The 22,506-nt window shown below is 38.5% G+C and overlaps 1 protein-coding gene across 1 annotated transcript in view; it reads left to right on the top strand.

Moving 5' to 3' along the window:
- Window positions 1–10,609: 10,609 nt before the first annotated feature.
- LOC111338572 (uncharacterized) overlaps window positions 10,610–22,506 on the top strand; it is a 64,811-nt gene continuing 52,914 nt past the window's right edge. Inside the window, exons 1-10 of the mRNA XM_088762625.1 lie at window positions 10,610–10,741; window positions 15,294–15,326; window positions 16,484–16,807; window positions 17,511–17,676; window positions 18,231–18,415; window positions 18,751–19,047; window positions 19,457–19,762; window positions 20,618–20,807; window positions 21,346–21,536; window positions 22,063–22,344. Of these exons, the coding sequence (XP_088618751.1) occupies window positions 10,612–10,741; window positions 15,294–15,326; window positions 16,484–16,807; window positions 17,511–17,676; window positions 18,231–18,415; window positions 18,751–19,047; window positions 19,457–19,762; window positions 20,618–20,807; window positions 21,346–21,536; window positions 22,063–22,344 (2,104 nt within the window). The 5' untranslated portion in view covers window positions 10,610–10,611. The remainder of the gene's footprint in view (window positions 10,742–15,293; window positions 15,327–16,483; window positions 16,808–17,510; window positions 17,677–18,230; window positions 18,416–18,750; window positions 19,048–19,456; window positions 19,763–20,617; window positions 20,808–21,345; window positions 21,537–22,062; window positions 22,345–22,506) is intronic.

The raw sequence follows: 22,506 nt of genomic DNA, 5'->3' as shown, positions 1-22,506 counted from the left end.
TGCTCTATTGCCGGTCAATATTCTCTCAGACTAGGTCTACACTAGAGGAGAGTTTTCCGGATTCGTAAATGTTTCCGGATTCATCAATTTTGGAGTATTCGTATTCGTAGGCGTTTACACTGAAAGGATATTCGGATTCCTGACCGTTTACATACAACGACAACTCCGGGAACATTCGAAATGGAATGGTTACCAAGTCCAGTGTCGTTTCGTCGTTCGATCGACAAAGTGAAAATGCCTCCCCCAAAAAAGGCTAGAGTAGATCCAGATGCCACTGAGGCAAATTTGAGTTGGACAGATGCCAAGCAGTCTACGTCGTCGGCTACGTTAAACTTCCTTGCAATAATAATTTGCGTTTCTTTAGAAATACTGCGGTACACATGATAAAATCTATCGCCTGAACCTGCTACAAGATTAGGCAACCGGAGACCGCCAGCAATGTTAGCACCAGATCCATTTTGGTTTCACCGCAAACTCAAAAGATTGCAGGTGGAAATAATATCCGGATTCGAGAAAAAAAGCGGTTACACGACAAAACTTTCCGGATTCAAAAGTTATCGGATTCAAAGTTCCCACTTTAAATTCCGGATTCAAAATCTCCGGAGACACGGCCGAACCGGGAAGTTTTTATTTCGGATTCGTCCACTTTCGTGTAAACGGCAGAATGAATCCGGTACTAAAACGTTTCGGATTCATCATGAATCCGGAACAATTTCCTCTAGTGTAAACCTAGTCTCAGTATTGGACCGGGTACTGTCCCGAATGGTCCCGAATGATACCGCACTTGTGTCCCTTTGAACTTCAGTCGTAGAATAAATCTCTTATTAACCAAGCTCGCTCGGGACCGTACTGGAAGGATATCGGCCCTCGGTCTTTTTTGTACGGACCTCGCTGCGCTCGGTCCGTACTGTCAAGACCTCGGGCCGATATTCTCCCAGTGCGACCCTCGAGCTTGGTTAATGAGATATATGTATTCAAGCCCGGGAGAAAATTTTCTTAGGGACAGAAACGCCGCTGTTTACTATATCTTTAATCTCAGGAGAAACCATTACTAAAGTTCAGGTAATTGCGTCAGTGGTGGTGAACCTCTAAACTCCCAAAGCCGAAGCCGACGGCATCTCTGAGTCAAGTCCTATTCATTTACACACCAGTACTAGTCAAAACCACTTTCCTGTTCTTTCACTCTAGCCGATCTACGACCTATTATTGACATCGTTCGCGCGCTTTGATTGGTAAATTTTTCAATCCGTAATCATTCACCAGCACAGCTTAGAATTGCGTTCGTAAGATCATAGTTAATCGAGGGGAACCATTCCCCTCGATTAACTATGGTAAGATGGTATTCCTTCTTCCTCCACCGCTAAAGGCCTTTTGGAGCTGAGGTAACTGCTATAAAGTTCTATGACGGTTCTTACATGTGCTTAAGGTATTGTTCAATAGAAGATTTTGCATTAGTTCGAACCATTATCAGAATTTTAAACGCAACGCCGCCAAAGGAATACTGATCGTCAAATGAAGTAAACAAAGCTGAGCCATGAAATTCGGACCTTTTCTGTCTTTGCACAGCATTGGTAGTATTTCTTTGTATAAATCCTATTTCTCAGAACACTGCACGGCCTTCGTTGTCCCGCTTTTCATAGATGGTTTCGTTAGGAAGCTATTTTAGATCGACAGCATGATAGGGTCTAAAAGTACTTACGAGTGACCACGAGTGACCACGAGTGAGATTAAATCAAAATATCTCAGTTTTGTTACTATGACGTCATTACGCAGTCAAATTCACATCATTTCCTCAAATACCTATTAGAAAGGAGACTAATATTTTCCGCGGCATACGTCCGATGATTCCAATAAAATCCAAAAAGTATATTTAAAAAACCATAACTACGGCAAGACGTATATTTTATTATATCACCGTGTTATTTAACTTTTTGAAAACACGCTAAGCGTTTGATTTGAATATTTCCTTTGAGACACAACGCAACCAACGGAGACACAACGCAACCAACGTTCCGCCATTGTCATCTACTCCTCCTCTAATCGACCGTAACAAAAATACAACTTAAGAGCGCGTGAAGTCTTTACGCTTCTTGTTTAATAAGTCAGCCATTACCGAACTTGACAAGAAACACGCAAACCCATTCTAAAGCGCGCGGAAACGCCCAAAATACCCCCCATGGTGTCTAGCTGCTTAGTTCCCACGGTTATTGTTGTATACTATTTTTGGAATCATACGGAGAGGTTAGGTGTAATAAAAATTTGTCATGATAAACCTATATTCATACGAATTGTTCACGACCCAAGCGATATATAAGCTAAGAAAATAGCCGGACTATTACTTTAACGCTAGGAGTAGTGAGTTTACGACGCAAAACCCAATGAAATACTTGTCCAGACATCACGTCGGCAGTACATTTGAAAGTTGAATGGAATTTTCCAAAGTGAAGGGTTGATCATTGATATCATTGGGTTGTTAAAATAGAGCCAAATAAAAATGGTCATGTGATATTTATGACTATTCTTAAAATCGTTTTTGTTTTCAACCTATCGTAACTGTGCAATCTGTAATGTATAGTCCAGACTGCAAGTTTTTAAATATTATCGCATCTGTTTTTCATGTTTTTCAAATCGTCCGCTATGCATTTATATAGTGAATAACTTCAGTTTTCGTGAGTAAGTCATTATTTCACGAAATTAAGCGAAAATGATTCCGTAATGACGTCATAGTAACAAAACTGAGATATTTTGATTTAATCTCACTCGTGGTCACTCGTGGTCACTCGTGGTCACTCGTGGTCACTCGTGGTCACTCGTGGTCACTCGTAAGTACTTTTAGACCCTATCCGACAGCATTACAAAACCAACTTAGAAACCGAGCACGTGTGTGCGTTTTTAAAGTTGGTCATTTGAAGCCAAGACGGCTTCGCACAGCAATGACGGTATTTCTTTGTAGAACTCTTTTTTTCTCAAAACACTAGTCGACCATTGTTGTCCTGCTTTCCATTGATGGTTTCCGATTAGGAAGCAGTTTTAGGCCGACAACATTACAAATCGACTTTGAAACTCAATACGCCTTGCGCGTTTTCAAAGTAGTTGTTGTCAATCCGGTTTGCGTAAACTGATTGGTCAATTTCTTCATTGCGTTAGTCGATCGTGATTGGTCGCTTTCGACCCTTCGGAAATCTTAGGTCATTCTGATCGGTTCGCTTATGATGTAGATGTCGTGATGGTGCCGGTAGTTGTTGACACCTGTTGGGGGAAGTCTGTTCTAAGTTAGTGAACCAGCTTTTCAGAATCAGTCGCCGAAAATTGTTTGTATTGTTGTTTTGGGCATCGTGTTGAGTCGTAAGTCCATGATGTTCGGTGATGTGACTGCTTTGACTGGCATTCCTTTTCTCTTCCGTCGCTTTTGTTCACTCAGTTTTGTTAGTTTTCTGTCATTCTCTCCGATGTAGGAGGCTTCGCAGTCGGAACACTAGATCTCGAAAACAGAATGGGTAGTTAAAATAATTATGGTAAAGGAACAAAAGAGGAAATGAGGATGGGTGACGATGGAAAACAGCGACACAGATTAATTTTATTATTTCAGCACAGTTAATACATTTTTAGCCTATAGAAATTCTACAGCGAGGTGCAAAATGTCGACATTTTGTTTACATGTAAGATTCAATGTTTTCTCTTCTTTAAGACACCCACCGACTAGTGGTTGTCATGTAAATAATTCTAAACTTAGCACAAACTCGCTGAGAGTTTGCAATGTTTCTTATTTTTAGAAATGTCCTGCGGCTCACATAGAAACTGAGAATTTCATCCTACGTACCCTATCGGATGGCGTAAATCAAATTTTTTTTTTTTACAAGCAAACACGTAAGTAATCTAGTAATACTTTGCTCACTCTTCAAATCAATCTTAATTTTCATTATCTGTTAATATTAATCGTCTTGCAGGGCGAAAAACATCACAATGCATACATGTGATGCCTCTGTACGGGGAGTGGTAATTCGCCACATTTAGACGAAGACGTAAAGCTAAAGAATTTGCACCTCGCTGTAGAATTTCTACAGGCTAAAAATGTGCTAACTGTGCTGAAATAATAAAATTGAACGAAAATTCACCGACTGAAGTAATGTTTGCCTAAGGCACTTACTAGAGATCCCTACACTTAGCAGCAACATGTGCTATGGTTTAAGAAGCTCGTCTCTATATTTTACTTTACTGCCTTGAAAACAGAATGGGTAATTAAAATAATTATGGTAAAGGAACAAAAGAGGAAATGAGGATGGGTGACGATGGAAAACAGCGACACAGATTGTGCATGATGCAGAAACCATGACCTGTAATGAAGCACCCGCTTAATTCTACGGCTACGATGTTTGTACCACGGTACATTCGAGGAACAAAACTGATTTATTCATACAAAAATTAAATTTTCCCTGATTTGTAAGCATACCAGTACAAAAGAATACACAGAAGAAAGCGAATGATAAATAACTTATGTGAAAAATGCATGACAAAATTAGGCTTTATTTCATAACAGCCTTTTTTATTTATCACATTGTCTCTCCGGGCGGTCAATATCTCTGCATTTTAAATGTACAGAACTTTTGGAAAATTGATGCTTGCCATTGTTTCTAAGTGCTAGATGACGTTGATTTCCGCCGCATGATAAATGCAAACTTTTCAGTCTCTTGGCAACATATTTAGTGTTCTTTGTCAAATTATAGACGGGTTGCGTGCGCGAGCTGCAATGTCTTTCCATGGATTCTCAATTCATGTGGGGCTTCTTGCGTGCTGTTTTTCATTCCAAGGTAAGGGTTGCTTGTTTTGCAAAATAATCTCTAGTCAGTAGTTATTCAGTGGCTATCCACAGACATAGAGACAAATGTTTTAGATCTGGGTTCCAGTCAGATCAACTTGGAGGTTAATTCCCACGTAATTTTAATTTTTAATAAATGATGGAGAATTAAAATCATAGTTAGTAGAGGGGGACTCTACTAACTATGTTAAAATGAACCAAAGACAAAAAAGATAAATGATTTGATTTAGGCTAGCTGCATATAGGAGGAAATGGTGAGAAGTATAATTGTGTCTTCTTGTTGCTAAGGAGTTTTAATATCAATTATTTGGGTGATCTCCTCGATAACATAGTATATCCTAAACGAAAATGCGGCCGCCCGCGTTTTCATCTCTCTTTGAGCTCAACTCTGGAACGAAAACGAGGGAGATGAAGTCTCGCGATTTCATTTCAGTTTTAGGTAATATTTCACCTTTCGGTTTCTACTCGGTGTCAAACGTTTTCCGCAATTCCCAAGGTGAACTTGGGAGCTAGCATCAAAAAATTATACTTGTTGTCTATCGAAAATCAATCATAGTCATCAAACGCAAGGATGATTTTATATGCAAGTTAAATATTTCGACCTCTATCCCATAACATTTCATAATTGAGTCTATTCCAGTTTCCTTTACATTCCTAAAGTACCCAAGCTGGAGACCTCGGGAAAAATATACTTATCTGCATGGGGTGATCTGTGGCTCTGCTTTCTCTCTGACTCAAAGCAATCTCTTTGGTTGTATGTATTTGGACTCGGCCAAGTCTAACTGAGCGCGGAGCTTTTTCTTTTTTCTTTAGGTGAATCCTGTTTCTTAAAAGGGATTGATGTCAAAATGAATTCTTTTTTTGAGTCAATCTATTCTAATTATGTGTTTTATCGACCATCTGAATCGCCTTTGCTGTAAATAACAAAATTACTCTAGCGAATACTGGGCTCTTTGTGTGAGTGGACTCCGGGAGACTTGAAGAAATCTCTCTTTTGGATGCGTTTGTTGTTTTTGTTGTTGTTGCTTTTTTTTTTTTTTACCATAAATCAAGATATTTTTTTCGTTTCACCACAACTAATGTTGATTACGTAATTCATATTTTTCTTGCTATCTTGCTCGACCCTTTTGTCAACAGCAAAGCAAAAAATTGTGTAATGCCTATAAAGAAGATATTTAGGATTAAAACTTCCTTCAAATCTCATTTTTTCCCTTATCACACTCTCTTATTAGATGTAGCCAGAAACTTTGCCATGTTTTTAAGTTGATGGTTCAATTGTTTAGGCAATCAATATAGTGAGATCTTGCTCGGACACTAAAACCTTTATAAACGAATTCAATATCAAGCGAACACCCTTTATTAAGTAGGCTAAAGCCAAAGTCCCAATTTTGTCCTAATGCGGCTTCACTTAAAGGTCTTGAGGCAGACATGTATTCTGTAGGCATGTTTAACGCTGATGCGCAGCAGACACTAGAAAGAACCCTTTCACAATCCAAGACTTCAGAAAACACCTTAAGTTACTATGCTGCACATTTTTCAGATTGTATCCTGCATTGTTTGGCTTTTATATCGTTTTAAGTTCTAGAAGAATCCAAAAATGTGTTCTGTGATGTTGTAAAGCACTCAGAGAGTGGCTATACGACAGTAGAAGTTTAGGGAAGTGTATCCCTCCTTCTTGTTAAAACTGGTCTAATTCAATCTCTTCTACGCAGGCCTCGGAAGAGAGGTCAGAGCAAACTGATCTTTAGTCCGGTCAGCTTCATTGAAATTATTCGTTGGCAAAGGAGCCTTGCTTTTTTGAACATTTAGACTTAAAAAAAAGGAATCAAGCTTGTGGCTGGCTGCAAATGAGGACCTGTTCTTTATTCTCTTTTGACCAGAAATTGTCTGATCTTTCTCGGTCTATTCTCAAAGGCAGTTCAAATCATTTCAAAACAAGAGAGACGTAATGATAATAATAATAATAAAAGGAGTTTAATTCCACCATCATCGCATTTAATCTGAATTGCAATGTGGTTACAAATGTACAACTATAAAAATTACATACGGTTAAGCAATAAAGGACTGAGTTGCAATAAATTTTATATTAAAATTACAAATGAATATATGCTTATACAAGTCAAAATATATGTATAGGTATGTGGTCTAAAAATCTATTGACTGTTGAGAGCTAAACTAGTACTTCGGAAAAAACTGCGGCGCAATCTTTCAGTCCTGCATTTAGTTAATGTATATTTTGTTAACGAATCTCGTTTGATAGTGACGCATGCGCATGCACTGTCTCTTGATTGGGAGATGTTTAATGAGAGGTCCTCCTCTTGAGATCTTTTCAAGTTTTAACACAGAGTTCACTACGTCTCTCGTCTAATGTTCTTAAATCTAGGAATTGAAGGGCTTCGGAATACGTAGGTGCTATGATCTTGAGAGCACGTTTTAAGAGAGATTTATCTTAAGTTCTTTTATACCAAGAACGCCAGATTCAACATGACAAGGACAACAATTTACAAAACAATTTACTTTTACAGCTAAGCGTCTATTGTAAAATAGCATCTGCTTGTCAAAGGTAATCCTTGTCAAGCCAATCTTGGTCTAAATACGCACCGTGACGTTAAAATGACGTGTGCGATTGCAGCCCACTTTTAATGCAATAAAAAACTGTCTTTTTTGTAACGTTTGTCTGAGCAACAGGGAGTGTTTTACACTGAGTTAAACTCGATCATAAAAAGCTGAAGTAAAAGTCAGGAATTCAACTAAATCGATTCAAATGCTTGAAGTTTTGGTTGTAGCGTGTCATACCTTCAGCCCTTGGGATTTAGTCTTTAACACTTGGTTACTAACTAAGGGAGACGTCGACAATGTATTAAAACCGTGACTGAATGTAGTTAAAGATATAAACTTTTATCTGCAGCTTAAACTTGGTCATGGTCTTACATAAATCGAGTAGAGTTCGTAATCGACCATGCTGGTACCGCTTATAGGCACGTTCCTCGTTACGTAATCGTCATTTTAGTTCAAGAATAAACAATTATAGTATAGAGTTTGAAGGTTTCCTCTAAAACAATAAAAGGCCGAATCTTTTCCCATGGGAAGCGAGGTTTGAAAATTATGGCGTCAACAAATAACAATTTGGAACACTGAATTTAGACTACCAATAGATTACTCTGAAGGATTGCGATAAACGATAAAACAGGTTATATAACATGTGTGGAGAAACGTTTCGGATGATATGAACGTTTTATACTCATTAGTCAATGATGTAGCTTTGTTCAACAGAATTTTTTCATTGTCTTGCAAAGAACCCATATCGCTACGCCCCGTGACGTTAAAATTACGTGTGCGATTGCATTTTACTGTAAATTTCTCGTCCAATTAGCCTCGAGTTCCTGTTGCCAAACTTTCTGTCTGTCAATTGAGGAAAGTAGGACATCTGGTCTTCTTTTACCTTTATCACTACGATCGTCAGAATAACTAAGAGTCCATCCCCAGGAAATACACCGTGAAAGGAGATATTAAGACCATTTTGAAAATCAAAACCCTTTTTCGGATCCTTGACTTTTATAAAGCTAAGGAGCCACCAGTGCTTGCCCTTATTTTTCTTTAAAAGAAGAAAATTTTTATGAACAACTTGTTCAAAGAAACAAATTTTGAGTCAAGATTTTCGATAAAACAGCACTCAAACGAGAACAATGTGTCGAATATGATATTACAGAATTGGTGCGTGCTTTTAGCTGTGGTTAAATCGAGGTATGGACGCGCTTGGAAAGTTTAAAGAACACTCAAGTAGCTAGAGTTGTCCTCGCCTTCGCAGAAACCATAAGAAACGTCGAAATTGATTTAAAAGCATGATTGGAGGATGTAGCGTGTCATACCCTCAGCGCTTGGGATTTAGTCGTTAACACCTGGTTTCTTAGGGAGACAACATTGTTTTAGAACGTTTTCCAATGCAGTAAAAGATTTAAACTTTTTGTATCTGCAGCATAAACTTGGTTATGGTTTTACATAAATCGAGTCAATTTCGGAATCGTCCATGCTGGTACTGTGAAGGCACAGTTCCTTGATATGTGATCATCATTTTAGGTTAAGTATTAACATTTGTGGAGTTTGAAGGTTTCCTCTAAAACAATAAAAGGCCCTATCGTTTCCCACGAGGAAGCGAGTCAAAAAAGAAACCGAAAACTGGGTTTGAATTTCGAACACTGAATTAAGACTACTTAAAGAATACTCTATAGCATTGTGATAACAGATTAGACAGCTCTTGTAGCTTATGCATACTCAGCAATAGTTTAGATAGTATGGAAACGCCTACGAGAAGGTTACATAACATGTATAGAAACTTTCTGGATGCTAATCACGTGAGACCGACTTACGTTTTCGTAAACCGAAATCATTCCTGTTTATGATTTGTCGAGTAAGTCTTCATTTTCTAATGTTTACGATGAGTGCGACAAAATCTCGGTGAAAATTTTGAAATTCCAAGATCCTCTTACTGTATCTGCATTGTTTTAACATTCCACAATGTTTAGAGAATTTAACTGAGTTCAGCATTTTGCCCTGTATTTTTGGTATTGAGTAAAGGTTTTCACGTGTAGTTGATAATCAAACTTAGCCGTTATGTGAATTGCCAACCCGCTTATGAAAAGATTTAAATAATGTTTCGTTATTCAAATAAAAGGCTAACACTTTACTATGGTCAGACAAGACATGGTTTTCAAAAGTATGCCTCCGTGAATTTAGAGTGTTGCCATACAAGAAGACGCCATTAAACATGGTTCCCTTCATTTCAAAGCTAGATTAGATTCTATCGGATATTCTTGTAATGGTTTGAGTAATTTGTTTAGACGCTGTTGCTAAATCGAATCAGAGCTTTTGTGTGTATGTTTTATGCTAATTTGTCGATAAAGTAGCTTTGTTTTGCAAAGAAACTAAAGTTGATTGATGGAAGGACATCGTCACGAAATTTTGCCTGGTCCATTTATTCCGCTCTATGCAAATCTGCCCTAAACGTTATGGAAACAAAAAAAATAATTTTGACATGATACACGTGACTGCAATAACCTTGTAGAAATAAACAAAAAGAAAAACGGAAAAAGCTAAAGTCAAGTTAATTAGTGATTGCATGTTTTGGCATATAAATTTTTTTTAAAATTGTGCAATTATGTGAAATCTTTTAATAACACCTGACACTCTCAAGAATTTTGAAAGAAGAAAAGAATCGTTCAGCTCTTTTTTAGAATTGTTCGGATTCCGTGCACATAGCCGTATGGGGTAATCTTTTATGCTAATAAGTTCTTATTTGGCCGTTTCCTTTACATGTTTTGGCTTTTTCCCATGACAACATTCTTCAAGGAGGTGTAGATAAAAATCAAATGTAGAGAGATTTAGCTGAAAATGAATCAAGTTAAAGGATGTTAAAGCCACCAGGTTTTGCAAATCACCAGCTAGAAAAGCCTAGGCTAAACGTCACCAGACGCATGAGCCATGAAATAGCTTCTTTAATCGATTTTGTCACATCCTACGTACACTTTGATGGCATAGCGGAATCTACAGACCGCACTAGCTCTTGTGTGTAGAAAAGTATCACAATATCTGACCGATAGAAAGAGCTTAGTTCATCAGTTCGTTTTGTTAAAGGATCTCTCTACTAGTCTTTAAGGAAGAATTTCTTACAGATTTAACAATTTATAAAACCAACGCAATTATCACATATAGTCTATTGCATGTCAAAGCACTGTCACAAGCTCATTAAATGCAAAGTAGGAAAATTAAACAAAACGCGTTGGAGAGTGCATTCAACCATGAAAGTCGATGGCTGTTTAAGAGATGTAATTTTCTGGGATTCCGTCATCATGCGAGCGGGGGTTATGACATTTACAATTCTTCAGCAGCTGTCCATTCAATTCATATTCTTTTGGCCTGGAATGACAGGTATAAGTATGTATTTGTGGCTGGCTTTCATTGCTGATAAACTCTCCTCAATTAGAAATGTTGGCTAACATAGTTCGTAACCCGCACTCTGAGCATACATTCTTACATGCGGTTAAGCTTTTATGATGAAAACATCGTCCTAAAAATATTAATCAGGCTTGGTTGGCAATATACAGAAATGATGGTATTGAAATGATCCAATTGCTGCCTGTTTTGCAGTTTAGAGTTTGCTTATGAATATACATGCTAGGACACATTTAAAACCGTCAACATTATCACAACCTCTTGAACTGGCTTCGTTATTTCCAACAACGGTTAAATCATGACATATTTAGAAACCAAAGGACTTCATAAGGCTTCAAGTTTGAATTCGAAACCTGAACATGCTAGGTCTTCTTTGAGCTTTCATCTTTAACGGACCGTGTTAAAATGATTTTTCTTATAACTTTTATTTTGTAGGTAGTTTGTCTTAGCTTTGAGTCTGCTTTCGAAAAACATTTTGAATTCTTTTTGAGTCTTCATCATTAGTTTTAAGTCTTGACAAAGTTCTGTTCTTAATTAACAATTATTCGCCGTATAATTGTATAAATGTTTAGGAGCTTTCAAATTCTTTTATAAATATTCGTTTTGATGTCGAAACCGTTCTGTTTCAATTGTTTAGATACCTCGTATCGATATAAAGAGCCAGTTTCCACTGGAATTTGATAGGTTCATTTCATTCAGTCGGCAAAAATTTCCATATCTTTCCTTTGAGCTTTCATGGTTGTTGCTGTAGCGTAGGGGTGGTGTAGAGAAGAGTAGTTTACAGGTGGAAATCTGTTCATAATTGTTTTCCTTTCCTAGTGTTGGAACGTACAAACTGTTATGTGGTCAAAACAAACTCAAAACTTTTCAAGGTGTTGAACCCATCATTTTATTGGTATTAGTAGTATCTTACAATAACCTGAGAAAAGCAACGGTTCAAACTGTTATAAACTGTTCAAGATGTTGAACCCATCATTTTATTGGTATTAGTATTATCTTACAATAGCCTGAGAAAAGCAATTGTTCAAACTGTTATAAACTGTTCAAAATAGTGAACCCATCATTTTATTGGTATTAGTAGTATCTTGTAATAATCTGAGAAAAACAACGGTAATAATGAGAAGCTGAGTGCTTAGAATTTTTTAGTGTCGCTCTCGGTCTTTCAGATAGGTGTCTTGGTCTCTCATGAGTCTCTCATTGTACCATTCGCTGTCCCTTGAACTTGAAGTCTAGAAAATGGTTAAGATATCAAAATGACCTTAAAACTGTAGCTTAAGAACAGTGCCATCTTTCAATGAGTCATTATAGTAGTGCTGAAAATTTCCGTGAAATAGAGGTAGAATTTGATGAAGAGAAGGCAATCATCAGGAAGTAAAAATATACGTGGTAGAACGAGAATAGATGAGTATGACAAGGATTAAGATGGATTGTAAAATTTAGGCTAAATATCCGAAATGTCAATTGGGAACGTAATGACGTAATGTTTGTAATGTACGTTATTAAGTATTTTCCCAATGGCACTGCAGCGTACAGATAATGACAGGTAGCTGTCAATCAAGCTTTCTATCAGCTTCTTACATGCAGGCGGGTGTCCATCGATAACATCTTTCGGTTGTACGTGCCTAATATCACACGTGCCTAATATCACACGTGCCTACGTGCATGCACGACCCTGTTGGAGTGTGCCACGCGAAAAAGGGTCGAACAGCCAAAAGAGCAATGCTCCTTTTAAGATTGGTTTCCGATTTCTTATTAAACTTTTCAAGGGGGCATGTCAGGATATCTGAAACCATTACTGACGACATAGAAAATTACCTTTTAGTCAAAAAAGGTTTGAAGTGGCGTCACCAAATACAGTCACCAAATACAGTCACCAAATATGTAACAACTGACAGACCAAGGAAAAACGAGGCGACAGATTGATACAGAATACAAATGCAAATAATGTTATCAGTTGATTATTTTCGTCTTTCTTGTTGAACTGAAAGTTTCCTGTTTTATCTGTGTAAGGTGGCACTCGAGATTCCCAAGAAATGATTTATAATGACGTCCGACTTCCGTCTTTTGCATGAACATGCTGTATGTGTTTTAGATGATGTTTATTTTGTTGTCAGTAATGATTTCATAGCAAATAGTCCCGGGGGGGTACTCGATATATTCCTGGTTCCTCGATATATTCCCTGACCCTGTTTAAGACAAATATCGCTGATTTTCCTATCCTGATTAAGACAGAATTCCGATTTTTGATACCCTATTTAAGACATTTAATGTGCCTTGTATCAATGCCAAAATCAATGGAATTCAATATTAATTAAAATTAGAGCTTGTAAAAATTTTGCTGTTTATCTTCCAAGAAAAGATATCCTGTTTAAGACAAAAATTGATAAATCGATACCCTGATTAAGACAAAAAAGGATAAATTCGATACCCTGTTTAAGACAAAAATCTCGAAAAACATACCCTGGCTGGCCGCACGTCCCCATTAAGCCCTTATAAGAGAGTACCCCCCCCCGGCAAATAGTTAAGGTAAAAGCTGAAGAAAAAAAAGATAAACAATGAATTAGCGAGACTCCATCCATGTTGAATAAACTGCACTAGAGAAATAGGTTTTCGTCGGGTATGAGAATCATACGATTTTCTTGTTTAAAGTGCTACTGAAACGAAATTTTCGTATCTGAAATTTTTGCTCTAACTTGTAGTTTTGAATATGGTGATCATCATGAGATAATTTGCTTTGGCCAAAATGAGGCGGAAGATATCTTTTTTAACTGTTCAAATCAACAATTTTACACAAAACCATGTCCGGGCTCTGGTACCGAGCGAAATGGATTGATGACGTCACTGGTTGTGTTCACTCCGATAGCATGGTTTATTTCACTCACTGTTTGTTTGTATTCGTGGGCGAAGGAGATGGCAGATATTGAAGTTTTGTCGAGTGAATCTTCTTCTGAACGAAGCGAAGTTGTCTCCAGTAGCGAAGAGGAAGATGGTGCCGTAAAATGGGGTTGACAGGCCTACACGACTCCCCAGCGTGTGTTTAGAGTAGCCTATTCAAAGTTTAGCCCTCACGAGTATGTCTTTGAGCGACAGCCCTCTTTTGTAAAATACGAGCGGCGGATTTTTGTATAGTTCGCTCAGTAGTGGTTGTGTTTCTATTAAATGCCAGTTTTTCATGAGAATTTGCTTTTTGTGTGGCACTGAGTACGCACATCAGGGATTGCGTCTTTTTCGAATCGTTCGCCTTCGTAGATGTACAGCCATTTTTTTTTACTGTCTCGATCGTTAAGTTGTCTTGATTGCTTTCTGCTTGCGCCACGCGCGCTGATTCGATCGTACTACAGTTCTTAGTGTTCAGTGTTCCAGCCGTTTTGGCTCCTTTTCTTTTCTTTATTTCGGTATTAAAACGACCGATTTCACGTTCATAGAAGCACATGATCGCCTTTACTGTTTATTGCTCCGCGTTGTTAAGGATTTGCTTTATCTCATTTTTTAAATCCTCGTCTGCTCTTATTTTGGCCCTCGCCCTATACTGTAGCGATTCTGGGCATGTTCTGCTGGGCATTTTGTACAGAGGGATTTGTTCGTTATCCTCAGACTTGCCGAGTAGATCATCTTCAGTGGCGGTGTCGTATGAGGCTTCCATGTTTTCTTCATTCTCTGAATGGCATTGCTTTGGTCCGGGGCGTTTAGTAGCCCATCTGCCGTTATAATGTCTTTCGAAATTTTCTGTAGATGGTCAGGCAAGACCGCGGTTTCGATCCTAATCTTGTGGATCTCGTCAGTTGCCGATTAACTAAATAGACTAGTAGAGATTCGTTGTCGGTATCAGTCGGGAATTTTGCTTCCTATCCAGGCGAACCTCTCGCAGATAGCCAAGATACCGATATGGCCGCCGATGAAGAAGACGAGGATGGCATTTTGCCCGAAATCCTCTTTTTCGGCTTCCCAACATGCAAGCCACACTCCATGCTTTTACCCTTCTTTCACAGAAGTACACAACCAGTGACGTCACAGGGCTGTTTTGGCCGCGCCACGATGGCCGCCAATTTTGATCTCAGCCGGTCAACTTCGAATTGTTAAAAATGTACTTTCCGGTATGCGTTGGCCCAAAAAAAGTACACAGCGTTTGCAAATAACGTTCAAACTCTATTCTGTTGCAAAAATCTCGGATATGGAAATTACGTTTCAGTAGCACTTTAATAATCTCGTGCACGAGATTATTAAACAAGAATCTTCAGTTTTCAAGGTTATCATTTTAAAATTTTCTTAGGAGAGGATCAAACTCTATCCCCTCGTAATCAAGCGTTGTAAAAATGCCCTTACGACCAAAATTTGAGCGTGGGCCAAGCAAGGAGAATAATTTAAACTGTCTCACAATACAGACCTACATTAAAAGTAACCAGTGACACTCGTGCGCGGATGATTTGAGAAATCCTCTACCTCTCTCATGATAGCTCAAAGTTATTTATGAGGCATAGCTAATTCTTCAATTTACATTTTAATCATTAATGCTTTTGTCTTTTCGCAGTGATAAGTCCTGTGGCAGCCAGTCTAACAGAGGGTGAGTTAACAAGCATGCAGAAATGTACTCAGCATTCATCATATTACCAGTTGTCCATGTACTTCTAGCGGGTTTAGGGTTCCTCTTAAGTGTTTGGGAGTGGCGATGGGTAGGCTAAAATACTCGTAAACCACCTCAAAAAAAAATTCATTTGCTAAAATCCCTGTTCAAGATTAAGCTTATAAACACTTACCTTGTTACAGTTTTTCTAGCCCCAGACACCTTTTATGTCCATCAATTTGTATTACATGTAGATAGAGGTCCTAAGTTGTGGTGAATTTTTCCCTGGGGTGGTGAAGAGGGGAAGGGGGGTTTGAATTCCTGTTGTTTCTGTTAAAAAAGAAAAATTAGCTACATAAGATTGTGAATGCAAAGGGTTAAGTTACCTTCAACGCAGGAGAAACAACGATACGTTAAAGTGATGATGGAAAAACACGAAAATTAGAATGTGTACGACTGAAACAGATGGTAAATAGAAGAACTTGAAAAATTCAGGACGAACATCTCAAGATGCACAAAATAAAATGTAATTCCATCAAAAAAAAAAAAAAAAGAAAAGAAGAAGAAGAAAAAAAAAAACAGCCTCTTACTGTTTCCGAAAAGACTGGAACGGTAGCATCAACGTCGACTAAATCGCACAATCCAGGCATTAATATATAAGAAAAAAATAATAATACCAATAATAATCACAGTAAGGAATTGATTACTGTACGTGTTATTTAAGCCTAGTTTTCACCAAAATTTTAATGAATCCTTGCCCCCTTTCTTTGTTGTTGTTTTCGTGTGGCTTTTCTTCTAATTTCATTATGTGGAAACACTTTCCTGTTAATATCCAGCAGCTTTCATTTGTAAAGCGAGACTGGGGAGTAAAAGAGGAAAAAAAAAATGAAAAGAAAGCTATGCTTAAGATTGGGATGTCAAGAAAATATTCCATAAGTGGCTGCCGATGTTATTAAAGGCGGCTTTGCTAGGAAAAGGGGCCATAAGGCGAAATCCAAACAGGAAAGCCTTCTCGCAAGCTCAATAGACCATGTTAAGAGGTCTTACAGGCATTAGTAGAACGCTGGTCAGAGACCGGATTTTATTGAATATCTTTGCATAAGGCCTATCTGGTATTGATCATATCAACAATGGATTTGGCCTCTATTCCTTGGTAGGTGACTTGCGACTTGTCGATGGAGGACGCGATAACCAGGGGCGAATCGAAATCTACTTCAACGATACCTGGTGGAGGCTTTGCAAGCATCATTTTAATGAGCGCGCTTTCACATCTGTGTGCCGAACGCTCGGTCTGCCAGATCCGGAGTGGGAGTTCCGTGACTCTGAGTTTGGTAGGGGCAACTACTCGTACCTACCTAGAGACTTTGAATGCGATAGCGAAGACACACCACTACTGAAGTGCCGCGATGAAGGGTATCATGATCATCACTGTAGCGAGGAAGCAACAGTGGGAGTTTCATGTGGGGAACTTGTTCATTTAGGTAAGACGCAACTCCGATTTCGAATTGGCATCTGTATATATATGTTGTAGTTCAATTTTATACTTGGTTGAAATTTTATTTTTCTTTTGCTCTCGGTCATGTTAATGTATGATAATGAGTTTGAAACAAAGGAAAATAAAATTTGAACCAAGGACAAAATTGAACTACAACATTGTAGATTCCATTATACTCAGGATGTTGGATCGGTGAGTGCTGCGGGCGCTTTATTTCAGCACGGTGGTACCCGCTCCTCTATCTCTTCCTTACCCTCTCCCTGATGTAATAATGATAATAATAACAATAATAATAATAATAATAATAATAATAATGATAATATCACTACCACTGCTGCTACTACTACTATTACTACTACTACTACTTCTACTACTACTACTACTACTACTACTACTACTACTACTACTACTACTACAACTAATAATAACAATAATAATAATAATAATAATAATGATAATAATAATCAGAAAGATACCTTTGAAAAATAAATTAATAGATAAATAAAGACGTAAACAAATTTGTCACCAATGCTTTTAACTTCATTATATTGTCTTTACCGAAGAGTTCGGTTATGTTACTGGATTTGAAAACTTTTAAGTGGGGAAATTAAGGCAGAGAGTTATCTCCCGTAATTTTCAAACAATTGATCATTTAAATATGTTGTTTTTTTTAACTTGTTTTCAAATAGAGTGCGATGGTGGCTCGAACAGAACAGACATGTTTGGTACATTACATTTTATGAAAGGTTCAAAGCCGCAGGAAAGGAGGTGTGAATGGATAATTGGGAATGAAGGTGACCCCAAGGGAGATCATATCATTATTAACACTTATGTAGAAAAAGGAGCAAAATGTGGGTAAGTTTCATTTTTCCATTTAATTTTCTATATTTAATCGTTTAATGACGAGCTCGTCTTTTCTGCCGATGCTTTTGTTTTCTTGAAACGAATTATCTTGCCTCTAATGAGCACGAGCATCGTCTTCAATTTCCACTTTGTTCATACAACACGCAGAGACAGGTTAGCAGCTAAGATGACAAGGGGGGTCGGGTGCTAGTGAGGGGGGTGGGGTGGGTGTTAGTGGAGGGATGGGGCGGGATGACTCGTATTATTTAACCAAAGCCGTCGTTCCCAGCTGCGCGTCGTCACGATGCTTCGCATTTTAAAATAAATCAGATACACTGGATAGGTCGCTTGGCTCGGTTACAGCTGTTTACTTTTGTAGTAAAAGTTCTGCTTGAATAATTATCTTGTGCAGCAAATAATTATTGAACAAATAATAAAATAATACAAAAAGATACATTACCCTTTCACGTACGATAAAGCCATTTCCAAGTAGGATGCAAGGTTAGCCTGGATGGAGACATATCGATATCAAGATTCACTATGTACAATGTTTTCTATTTCGTTAGAACACATGTTAACATCAAGAGGTTTCCAGACGATCACATTCATCATTCTGATGTCTGTCGGGAGAGGACTACCCAAATAATTGAATTTGAGGCTTCGAAAGTGGTTGTGGAAATAGATCAACACCATATTGACGATGTCTCTTTTGACGGAGCTTATGTTTTTCTTCAAGGCAGTTATGAATCCGGTGAGCCTTGTATATAATAGCAAAGTTTCATAAGTTTCCTTCGATTGATTGTAAAATGCTAATGAAGTCCGGCCAAGTCCCCCAAATAGTGTTGTGATGCGCATTTGATCATATCCAAATGTTAATTTGCGCAATATAATCATTAAATTATAAATTATTACTAGCAAAATCACGTGTGAGAGAAACTGAAGCCTCTCTGGTCATGTGACCAAGTGTGCCACTATGTAAGGGGTCACAAGGCGTCAAACGCAAAAAAAAAGATAAAATAAAATAAATACAATAACATTCATCTCAATTTCTGACTGCTGTTCTCAATTTCTTCTTTGTCTGGTCAGCTCAACACGTCAGTGGCTGGGATGTAAGCGTTACGAATATCACAGAGGACAGTTTGCGAATTGAGTGGACAGTGTTGACCTCTGAGATCGATCAGCCAGTAGAAGTCTATGTTGTAATCGTTGCCTCCACAACGAGACATGACTATGTGAATGGAAGGATTGTGACGTCATCCATTTCATCCCTGTGGCTACATGGGCTGATTCCTTACCATGAATATCGCATATTAGTTGTAGCTGTGGATGTGTCAGGTCGGCCTCACAAAAGCAACGAGACAACAACAACCACCGATGAGTCAGGTACTTATTTTCAAAATATTGCTAAGGCATTATCGATGTTAAACTTTTCTTTGAAAAGACAGTTATGTTAGTAGCCTCGAGTTTGAAATTATGTTGTCTCCATCATCATAATTAGCATCATCTGACACCTCCTAGTTGAATTGTACCCCAGTGAAGCAATGAATCACTCATCCATTTCACGTGATTTTGCTCTATGTTTATGTCATGTTTGCAAGATGAACAGCAATTTAAGGGGGAAACACACTAATTGTTTTAAATGAATTGATGCTTTTCATGTGTTCACATTTATCTTCACAAAAATTAACCCTTGGATAAAACGGTCTGCTAAATCAAAGATGGTCTAGAATGTGTGCGTGCTTAAAAGTGTTAACGTTTCCTTATTAATCAGCCTTTTTTTGTCCTATTGCAGTGCCAATGTCCGGCCCTCACATACATGAGGCCTATCCCGATGAAAAGGGCTGTGTCAAAGTCAAATGGGATCCCATATCCGAGAATGAACGCGGGGGTCTAATTCTTGGGTATACCCTCTCGTACATCCCTACCTGTAGTGAGCATGATCCTGAGAATGATGGGAATGAGGGTAACGTGACAGTAGATGGTTCCACTTTCAATGCCTCGCTGTGCAATCTACGTCCTGGAACAAGGTATCGCCTTGAACTCAAGGGATATACGTCGAAGGGCTATGGACCACCCACTGATAAAGACACCTACGCAAGTAAGTAATGCTGTCAGTGCCAGGTATTAGTCATTGTTTAAGCCTGGGGGTGGGGGAGGGGGTAGGATCACATGGATTTAAGAGGAGCACAGAGGGGGATCAGGTGTCGCTAACAGAGTATAAAGGAGGTGGTATGGAAAATTGCTCGCCCTTGGGGGGGGGGGGTCACTAAAATATACCAGAGGCTTCGGGGGGGAGGGAGGCCTTTTGAAGGATCACACGTATTTTAGGGAGGGGGGATCGAGAGGAATCAGTTGTCGCTAACAGATATAAACGGAGGGAGTGAGCAAAGTTAATCTTTAAAATACACCAGAACCTTGGAAGTGGGGCTGAGAGGGAAACAAATAAATTTTATTGGGACACAATCAAAATCCTCCGGTCAACCCCCCCCCCCCCCCAGGCGATAGACAGTGGTCGGTCATTTTTCTTGCCATGGAGCTGGATTTGTAATCACTCACCGTTCGTTTATTGGTTAATATTCTATATTGTTAAATAATGGATCATTGGATAGTGCAGTTCAAGAGTTTTCGTCTGCTTAGCCATCTTGGGTAATGAACCATCATATCATACCATGCCCTATAAATATGGTAAGTGTATACGTCAGCTCAAAATTAAAACGGAACTAAAAATATATATTTTTAAAATCTATATTGTGGGGCGTTTTTGATCAACAATAATTCCACTTGCGCTTGTTGGATATGATGTGATTATAGCAAAATCTGCCCTAACGGCCCCGTTGGCTTATCTCATATCTAACGCGCGCTCATGAAATAAACACTGTGGGGAGAGAACAGCATTGTCAACGAAATTCACTAAAAATGTCACAGCTTAGCTAAGGTTTTCTTCTTTTACAAGGTTGCGGGGAACCACGCATCCTGACTGAGGTCAATGGGACAATTGACAGCCCTAATAAACCTTGTGAATACGGCGGAAAACAGAATTGCCTTTGGTCTATTAGGCCGAACGTCAGTGAACCGGTCAAGAACATATGGATGACGTTTAAAGATTTCCGTCTGGTGGAATATGAACATGATAAAGGATGCGGGTGAGAATCTGGTCCATTTTGGAGTCGTTCGTTCATAAATGAAGCTCTACCTGCCTCGTTCCACCATTACAGACATTCAAAACTATAAGTGTTGCATACGGTTTCAATTTACTGTGTCGTTTAATTTTGTCCATTTTTCATGTTTTCCTTCATTATTCTTTTACATTCAGCTCTTTCTCGCTTAAGTTTAAATGCGTATCAACGAGTTGTCAGGGAAGCTCAATGAAATGCGATGGAATAGCATTATACCCAGATGGGAGGGGTGATACCTCTAGTCACTCCATGCAAAGGAAACTGGGATAAGCGCTAGCTGAGTAGGCTTCCTGGTTAGAGTAGAGATTTTTTTTTTCATCTTTTCCTTATTGCCTCGGTTCTAGTGTTATCCGCCTTTTACCGCAACCGTCATTTTACATTTTAGTCTTTTTTTTATTCTCCCTCTATCCTTTTCTAGTGACAAACAATTGTTATTTTGGCTGACGATTCATTTATAAAATTATGAATTAATCATCTGAAACTTTTTCTTCCTTCCCCCCCCTAGGTTCAATGACTGGGTTGGCATTTCAACGGGAGATAGCGGCACTCCTTCCTTAGTATGCAGACACTTTGATCACTTCCATGCTATCGTGTCCGGCGACCAAGCAGATGTTAAGTTCTTTGCCCAAGGAAGAGAAGATTACAGACGTGATGATGGTTTTCACGCATCGTATTATGGACTCGACGAGATCGAAGGTATGTGCCCCGCAATTGATCAGGAAAGGTTTATTTCGCATTTTTAACATTTTTATTTGAATCTGAAGCATTTTTCCCAATATGGTTGAGAAAATTACCTTGTCAACAAAAAATTACTTGAAAAATATCAATTTAGTCTGCCCACCGCATAAAATCGCAATTATAATAGATGGGTTGCTTGCCCACCACAGGTTACCCACTTCTCCTAATTCCCTAGAGTATGAATGTTTCAGACTTCCTTAGTACCCTCAGCGTTGTGTTGGAAGAGTCTATGTAAGACAAAATATATCCCGCACCAGAAAATTACACTTTGACATTAGCCGAGCGCTCGTTTATGGATTGCACTTATTTTCATTATTTCCATATCTTACTCATTCATTTATCTTTACCTGGAAAAACAAAAACATTAAAAAAAACCCTTTTACAAAGATACTGAGAAGCAGATTCAACAAACAAACAGACCAAAAGTAAAGCAAATCGAAACTGTAAGAACTATTTTGACAGCAAATGTCATCTCTCGTCTCAGAGACCTATTTGGAGTCATGGAACTTCTCGTCGAGTTTAGATTCATGGTCAGCTGATCTATCTTGGGGAGTTTTTCCCCCTGGTGGGGACATCCAAAGCCTTTATGTGAGATTCACTCAAAAGAACGTTTCCATTATGGTACCTGTTAACGAACACGACACATCCTACCGCATGAAGAACTTACTCATGCCCAACCGAGACTATGTCCTTGATGTCGTCGCTTTTGTAGCTGGAGATAAAATGTATCTTAGTCAAAATGACTCAGTAACAACTCCAGAGGGAGGTAAGGAAATAGAACTTCGATTGAATTTTCTATAAACTGAGTGTTTTGAAATATTGTAACACTGAGAGGATCGTATAGGGAACACTCTTTTTCACGCAAGTTGATTCCTGAATTGAAATGGCTGGGAAAGCCATTAGTCAGGGGAAAAAAATTCATTGCTTT

This window comes from Stylophora pistillata, chromosome 6, assembly GCF_964205215.1.
Source record: "Stylophora pistillata chromosome 6, jaStyPist1.2, whole genome shotgun sequence".
Classification (NCBI taxonomy): domain Eukaryota; kingdom Metazoa; phylum Cnidaria; class Anthozoa; order Scleractinia; family Pocilloporidae; genus Stylophora; species Stylophora pistillata.
The sequence above is the reverse complement of the archived record's forward strand: the minus strand, read 5'-3'. Positions and strand labels throughout refer to the sequence as shown.